The sequence below is a fragment of the Peromyscus leucopus genome, chromosome 4, assembly GCF_004664715.2.
Source record: "Peromyscus leucopus breed LL Stock chromosome 4, UCI_PerLeu_2.1, whole genome shotgun sequence".
Lineage (NCBI taxonomy): Eukaryota > Metazoa > Chordata > Mammalia > Rodentia > Cricetidae > Peromyscus > Peromyscus leucopus.
Window position 1 is genome coordinate 64,102,207 of NC_051066.1, and position 8,569 is coordinate 64,110,775.

At 36.7% G+C, this 8,569-nt stretch overlaps 1 protein-coding gene and 1 pseudogene across 3 annotated transcripts in view; one reads left to right on the plus strand and one right to left on the minus strand.

Annotated features, from left to right (window-relative positions):
• The first annotated feature begins 237 nt into the window (after nt 1-237).
• On the plus strand, nt 238-469 carry LOC114687256 (annotated as a pseudogene).
• Nucleotides 470-4,289: 3,820 nt separating this feature from the next.
• LOC114687264 (olfactory receptor 4C46-like) overlaps nt 4,290-8,569 on the minus strand; it is a 7,457-nt gene continuing 3,177 nt past the window's right edge. The window contains exon 3 of one of the 3 annotated variants that reach the window (XM_037204388.1): nt 4,290-5,205. In XM_037204388.1, the coding sequence (XP_037060283.1) occupies nt 4,290-5,205 (916 nt within the window). Of the gene's footprint in view, nt 5,226-8,569 lie in introns of those variants that run through there. The other 2 variants (XM_037204389.1, XM_028861955.1) reach the window with 2 other exon arrangements.

An 8,569-nucleotide genomic window follows, 5' to 3' on the forward strand; every position in this document is an offset into this window, starting at 1 on the left:
GGAAGTGGAGAGGATCAGGGAGGGTATGGGGGCATGATTAGAATATATTGTATGAAATTATTTCACTCAGATAACTTTATACTTACTGCCTGGTGAATTCAAACCTCTCCAAAATGTGATCAAACAAAGAAGACAATAATGAATGGTCATCTTAATTGTGATGGCTCAATCATAATCCCAGGAAAAATTAGAGCTCACTAGTCCAGCACAAGGCCCAGTTTCCTGCTTGCTATGAAGATGCTTGACATGAAAGCTTGGGATGAGTATGTTGTGGAGTGGGCTTCAAAGGACCCATATGACTTCATTACAACAGTTATTTTAGCCCTCAAAGCACTGTTCCTAGCTTGCACCGTATTATCCTGGAATTTGCCCAACATAATTGAAACCATAGAGAAGGAGCACAATGAGAAACCAACATCAAGAGAACATTGCAAAAGCTAAATGCCTAAAAATGGAATTGAAGGAGTGAACAGACTCTGCAACTAGACAAAAATCATCTGGAAAATTCTGTATCTTTGCAATAATTCACTAAGGTTTCATTCAAGTTCATGATAGTATTATTTAGTAAATTAAATCTGACCTCAACACTGTAGTAATTGTTCAGTTTGGAAACAGAAGTTTGTTGGTACCAACTGACAAGTGTTTAATTTAGCATTAATCATACAGGTAGAACACATCCAATGTAAAAATTCAAAACTCAAAACACTGTAAAATCTAACACTTGTGTTTAGACATGACACCAAGAATAGAAAATTCCAGACCTCATCTTGTAATAGGTTTCAGTCAAAATACAAGTGTGCTAAAAATACATAAAATTATCTTCAAGCCATAAATTTGGATACCATTCTCAAGGTATTATGAAATACTCTAAAATAAGGAAAAAATTAAAACATTACTGGTCCAAAGCATTTTCTCTCCTCAATGTTTATTAAAAATCCTTTAACCTGATAGTCATTTGCCATTTTGCAATTTAAGGTATCTAAGTGAAAACCAGCATGTAGAGAAAAAAACGGTTTCAGATTATGAATCCTGTTTAAATGGTAGTTTAAAATAGGGTTCTCTTTTGGAGAGAGGATATTAGGAATGCAAAAGAATTACCTTCTGAGATGAAAAATTTACTCTGGCATAACAAAGATACAGTATATTAATCACCATTTAAAGTCAGTATTACTTATTTTTTTCAATGGAACCATTACTCCTTTTCAAAATCTTATTGATGAGTATGTCTATTTGCATTCTTCTGACTTTAGGCTTTACTCAGCTGGTAGTGATCAAGGCATTTCTGGATTTTAAACTTAATTTTATATAGGATTCTCATTATCTTGACCAGGTAGAATACCACCTACTGGATCAAATAATTTTTTTGTACATAGAGCACTGCCATTTTCTTAAATGAGTAACTAAATATGATTTAAAATCAGCAGTGAAAATGTTTAGTAGAAAATGACAACTTGGGTTCAATGTCCCCCCCCCCAAAAAAAAAATAAGAGAAAAAAGGGAAGAAAATTTTAAGAGGAAAACATGAAAAGTCTCATCATGGAAGCTGCAGTGTGACACAGTGATTCATACTGTAGACTCCTTTGTTCATATATCTTTACTTTCAAGTGTTCATTGAAAGGAGTCATCGGTCTGTTTTGAGGCCTCTGGTTTCTACTACACTATGGATGCTGGGTCTTCACTAGGACTATTTCTTGGTATCAAATTCTTGCCCTGTGCTGTGGACATCCTGCAGCTTCAGGTCTGTTGGTCAGGTTCCTATATGTGCTCCAACAGGTCATAAATGGGTTGGATTTTGGGGCAGGCCAAGTCATAACCTGGGGTATGGGTTTAGGATGCTGTAGGGTCAGTCTGCCAGATGAGAAAGAGGAACAGTACTCCTGTGTTTACAACTTCCGGTCTGGCTCACACACACCTGCACTGATAGAGTTGAATCTCCTGATTTTATGACCACAGGGCCTGCTCTCCCACCTGCCCCAGGCTTTGATGGGCACAGGGGCGAGGAGGGCAGCTGGCCCTCATCGATGCTGTTGCAAGACAGATGAGTAATGGGGACAGCTCTCCCATGCTCACAAATTTGGAGCTGACTCACCCAAACCTGTGCTAACAGGTTTGGCCTCATTGTGCTGCACTGGTGAGGTACAGGTATGTTGCAGCATGTGGGGGTCAGGGCCAGATCTTCCACTCTTGGTACTTCAGGGTAGGCTTTCCCACCTGCCTTAGGCATTGATGGGTGGGAGCAAGGGAAGAGCATCTGCCCATGCCACCAAGTGGCAGGTGAGGGCTAGGGCTAGGTTTCCCATGTTCAGGTTCTCAGGGTTGGCTCACCTATGCTCTCAACACCAGGGTCATCTCTGCTGTGCTGCCCAAACAATGTGCAGGGCTCCTTTCCGGTGTTTTGCCACTGGTTAAAGGGACATTTCCCTCACCACTCAGCCAGTCCCTCCTCTCTTGCCTCTTCAGATGTGCCCCTGTCCACAGGACCTGAACCATTCTGTCTATTCCCCACCCCCATAAAACACCATATCATACCATACCACACCTTGTTTCCTCTAATAGTGTCCATCTGGGTGGTGCTGCAAGATACCATGTGGGCCCTTGTTTTCCCCTGGGAGTACAGGGTAGACAGCCCAAGGTCTGTCTGTGGGTTTACTCGCTTCATTCAGGCTGCCATGACAATGGGCTGGGTCATGCTTCCTCATCAAAAAGAGATCATTATACTGCTCAATTGCCATATGCTAAAGTGTTGGGTGGATTCCTGGATGTGAATTTGACTGAGTTTCATCTAAACAGGCCACATGGCATGAGGTGTGTACTTTACTATAGTGCAATGGGCCAAGGTTAGGGAACCGGATTCCTGCTGGACTAAGGCCTGCCCACCTAGGCCACAAGGCATAGGGTAGGTCAATATTATTTTATAAAGTGAAAAACATAAGTTTACATATCTTAAATCAGAAAGAAAAATCTCATCTCATATTCTGCAGCTAGAGAAGCTGCATGGAGATTTGGAGTTCTCAGGCCAGACAAATAAATTTTAGTACAAAGAAGATTAGGAAAAGATGAATTCTGCTTCCTTGACTCCATCATTAGATGGAAGAAGAAATTAAAAAAAACTGAACAGAAAGAAAAGAAACTTTAAATGTGATAAATTTCCTCCACTCAGTAAAAGTGCCTTTCCCCTAATTGATGTCTACCTGAAGGGCTTAACTACATTGTCTGGAGAAACTATTATGGCAAGCTCTGAGGGCGTGGCTCTGATAGACAATAACTGTAAAATAATACCATGCATTTGAAAGAGAACAAGGATGGGTTTATGGGAGAATAAAAAAAAATAGCTTATGTAAATCACTCCCACAACCCTACTTTGCTTCTCAAACAAAAACTATACTCTAAGGAAGATCTATGAGTGTAGTGTGACCCAGGTGCACTACATTTCAAAGAACTTCCAGATTTGTTTAATTTACACAGGATCATGTGTGATCATGGTGGGGCAAACTTCAGGCTCTATCACTTCCGCTTTAACAATGTAGACTTGCTAGACCAAGAGCCTTCATTCAGTGTTGCAGTTTGGGGAGTGATGAGGTCATTGTTCATATATTTGGTTGTGACATGGCTAAAAAGGAGAGTTCACAATGAGTAAATTATAAATGTTGCTAATTCCCTCATCTAAAGATGGTGGAGGAGAGTTTCAAATATCAATGAAATAGAAATATTAGTGCTATTTATCATGCAAATCCTACTACTCAACCTAGCAGAGCTCAGAAGACAATTTTGATAAAAACCCTAGGAAAGGTAGTTATGATTGAGAGAATAGACCATGAATGTTTTTGTTATCACTCTTTACTGTTAATGGGGACTTATAGTAGATATATAACAGAACAAGGAAATATCAATGAAAATTAAGAATGGGGTTTAGGTGGCAGGAGTCAACAGCAAATACTCAACTTTGAAAGACATAGTTTGTTGTGCCTAGATAATGAATAAGACAGTTGAAACAGAAATCAGGATATTCTGACCTGAAAAGCCTTGTGGCTCACCACATTATAACAAGCATTTCTAGAGTGAGACACAATAATCAGTACTGAATAAGCATTAGAGAGAGTAAATGTGTGTTAGACCAGTAGTGTAACTTTAACATAGGGTTAAGTTTCTCCATTATACGGATCTTATTTCTGCTTCTTTCAAAGCCATATGACAAATAACAGTTGTTTTAATCCTCATGCTGTAAATGTTCTATATGGAGTCAATACAAAATGTACATTGAATCCTTTCCTCATTTCACAGAAATATATTTATTTGTCTTCTGAATGAATTTTTCTATTGAACCATCCCCTAATAGCATCTTTCATTTGAGCATTTCTCAAGGTATAGATTAAAGGGTTTAACATGGGAGTTATCATTGTATAGAATACAGCAACTGCCTTATCAATGGGTAAAGTAGTTGCAGGCCTCATGTACACAAAAATGGAAGGCACAAAGAATAAGACAACCACTGTGATGTGGGAGACACAAGTGGAGAGGGCTTTGTGCCTCCCTTCTGCACTGTGGTTTCTTAGTGAGCACAGGATAACTGTGTAGGAGCCCAGAAGAAGAGTAAATGTTAATAGACAGATAAACCCACTGTTGGCAGCAACAAAGAGACCCAGAATGTGAGTATCAGTGCAGACCAGTTCAAGCAAAGGGTTAAGATCACACATAAAGTGATCTATGACATTAGGGCCACAGAAAGGTAAATCAATAATGAACAGCATCTGTATAATTCCATGAAGAAAGCCTCCCATCCATGACACTCCCACTAGTAGGTTACATATTGCTCGGTTCATGATGGTTGCATAGTGCAGCGGCTTGCAGATGGCCACATAGCGATCATAAGCCATCACGGTAAGCAAGATGACTTCAGCAGCTGCAAAGAAATGCTCTCCAAAGACTTGGGTCATGCAACCATTGAACTGGATAGTCTTTTTTTCATGAAGTGAATCAAAAATCAGTTTAGGGTTATTGACAGAAGAATAGCAGGCATCAATAAAGGAGAGATAGGCAAGGAAGAAATACATAGGGGACCCTACCAATCGACTGTGTATAATGGTGACCAGAATGAGCAAATTTCCAACAACAGAGACTATGTAGATGACCAAAAACACCACAAATACAATTGTTTGCGTGTTTTGGTTCTGTGTGAGCCCCAGGAGAACAAATTCTGTCACATTCCTCTTCGCCATCTGCTTCATGGAAAAGTTAGTCACATTGCCAGAAAAAATAATGCATCCTCAACTTCATTTAATTTCTTCATCCTCATAATTAATATTTAGATGGTGCTCGGTTGTAAAATTTTGTGGATATTGTTATTGTTGTTTCTCATATACAAAAAACAGTTCTTCATACTTTGTGTTAGTCAAGTTGACTCACGGATGACAGGATGAAGATACATGCAAAGAGTACAAACATCAACATCGTTGTAGACAAAGCTGGAGGTGGAGGGTTTCAAGGAGGTAGAGAATCAAAGTAATGGCCACCACGGTGAAGCTAAAGATTTCTTTCTTTAACTTATGAAATGAGGAACCATAAAAGGTAATTAAAAATATAACTTCCAAACAAGCAAGTCATTTGAATAAGAGGAAACTCTGGGAACCAACATAGTAAGTTGACTTTTGTGCCTTGGAAGAAACAGAATTGAGTTCATTTCTCCATCAAATCTGGGAAAGGAAACTGAGGCATTAGACTATTTATCAAGTTTTCTTTTCATCACTTAATAAAGGTATTTTTGCTTTGCAAGGAACAAATACAAATAAGTTATGAGTTTATCTTTTTCAAACAAATTAAGAGGATCTGGAAAAATATTCATCTTGATATACTTATCCAAAATAAATATTAATGAGCAATTAAAATGGCATAACCATGGATATAAAGAAGGTTATGGTAATAATAAAAATGAGTTAATAAATGAATAATTGTGTTATTATAAAGTAATCCATAATATTTGACAGCATATATGAAAGCCTTGTAATAGCTATAAAAAAGTATTTCTTCTGTGTACTGCACATTATTCCTCATTTCTTTTAATACTTTTAATAACCTGTGTAGATGTTGCTATTTATCTATTTTAGTGGTAAGGAAATGATGAATAGGACATGTATAAGATCAAAGAAGTATTAAATAAAATGACAATATTTACTCTCTCTTTTTTTGTGTTTTTTTTTTTTTTTTTTTTTTGAGTCACAGTTTCTCTATGTAGCTCTGTGCCTGGAACTCACTCTGTAGCCCAGGCTGGCATTGAACTCACAAAGATCCGCCTGACTCTGCCTCCTGAGTACTGGGATTAAAGGCATGTGCCACCACCGGCATTTTTACTTACTCTCTTTTAGTAGTAGTTTCTATAGGTATTTGTTTATTCAATCCCACTTGTACACAAAGTTGCTAATTAATATAATTATTTTCTATATTTTTATAGTTAGTTTATATAATATAAAACCAGAAAAGTTAATATTCCTATGCTGGAAATCAGAAGAAAAAAGATAATTTTGATTATTCTTCTTCTTACTTAATTTTATCTGACAATTTTTAGCAAGTGTTATTCCTCAAATTCTTACCACTAAAACTATACTCCATAATTGCCATTTTATACAAATGTTGGTTCATAATTTACTCTGAATGTGCTTATAATATTTCATTGCATTTTATATGATTTGAGCGAAAACTTTATATGACCAATTTTGTCAGTGAACATGTTGATGCATCATGACATATTTACATTCCAAGTACTAAGAAATTCATGCTTTGGATTCCTGGAATTATTCTTTTATCTTGGCCTACCTCAATGTCACTTTTCTCTAACATTATTATAAATTCTTTTGTAATCCATTAAGAACTACTGTAGCAGTGGCTGAACACATCCATTCAAGGATTATATGGAGCAAATAAAAACCTGTTTCCCTCTGTCTTTCCTCTCACCTTACATTCATTTCCTGGCACCACATGAAGCTGCTTCATCATCTGTCTATAAAGTAAAACCTGCCTTATAATTTATGGTGAGAATTGGTTAAAATAGAAAAACATGCACAACATACGAGTACAAGGGTTCAAGTTATTTTTTTTTGCAAAGATGTATATACTTACCAGATTAGCATGAGTGAGTTGACAAAACATGGAGAAACATTTGACACTGTCATGAACTCAAGAAGAATCCTACACAACCTTACTTTCTAAGAAGTCAAAAAAGATAGGTATCACAGTGAGTTATCTGTGCTTAGAATCAAGGACTTAACAATAATGCAATTAATACTAATCTTTGGGACATATGAGTGAGAGGTACAACTAATCATTTTTATCCTCATAATTTATTCTCATTATTAATAGAAGTGTCTAAGGGCAAAATATATTTCATATAATAGATAGGTGGGTCTTATTGTTTGATTTCTATTAGTTTCAAATTATCTAATGATAATGATAGATATTTATCTGTTGAATTTTAAAAATTAGAATGAAGAGGAAAACTTCTCTGACAATATTTGAAAAACATTAAGTCATGATTCCCATATATGAAAGATCACAGTATCTAATAAGCACATTTGAGAAACGTACCTTAGCAGTTGAAAATGATCTTGACCATGGTTGTGAGTCTTCAGTGTTCACTTCAAAACCCCCTTCAGTGAGACACTCCCCCCAGAGAAAAGAAACTTTTACTGTGAAAAGATATGAACACATTTGCAAAGAAAGTCCTTAAATAACTTACTATCAAATAGACATGTGTTAAGGAAGTGTCTCCACAAGAAAAATCTTCTGCTGTTCCCTCCAAATTAAAATTATTTCAAAGAAAGCATGAACTGTGACACTTGTAAGGCACTACAGAGAAATAATACTTGTTTCCTGATTCTGGTCCTACAAGGCAGGAGGTAGCAAAACTGCAAAAAACATTCAAATCATTCCACTCCTGGTCAGTCTTTCAATGAGGAAACATCTGTGCCCTACATTAAAAGAGTATTTAAAGCCGTATGCTTCCAGATTTCAGCAGTTTGTTTTTTTTTTATCTGAAACTTGTCTTATGGGGATTCATTATCTCCTGTGATGGAAAGAACTTCTCTTAGAAGCTGGTGTTCTACAAATCTCTATTTGACACTCACTGGGTTTTCAGCTGGGAGCTGAGTTCCCTCTACCTGGATACTTGTTATTACAGTTTTTTTTTTTTTTTTTTTTTTTAATGTGAGCTTTTCTTGTTAAGAACCTACATACTAGCAGTACTTAGTACATAACCTGGAACTTGCCATATTTTATTGAGGCTGTCCAGAGATACTCCTGTCCCTGCCCCAGCCTCTAGTCATCCCTTAGTGTTGGGTTACAGGTACATGCAGACACTACCAGCTTTCAGGTTGATGTTGATGATAGAACTCATCCTTGTACTACATGCTTCAAACCCCCTGGCCCTCTAGAAAAATTTTTCTAGTAAAATGAAATGACATTGATTTTTTATCTATTTTAAACTGATTGTTTGAACAGAAATATATATTATTATGAAGTTATGTTTTATTTAAAATACCTTATTCAAATATCTTATTTAAAATACCTCTGCTATGCATAT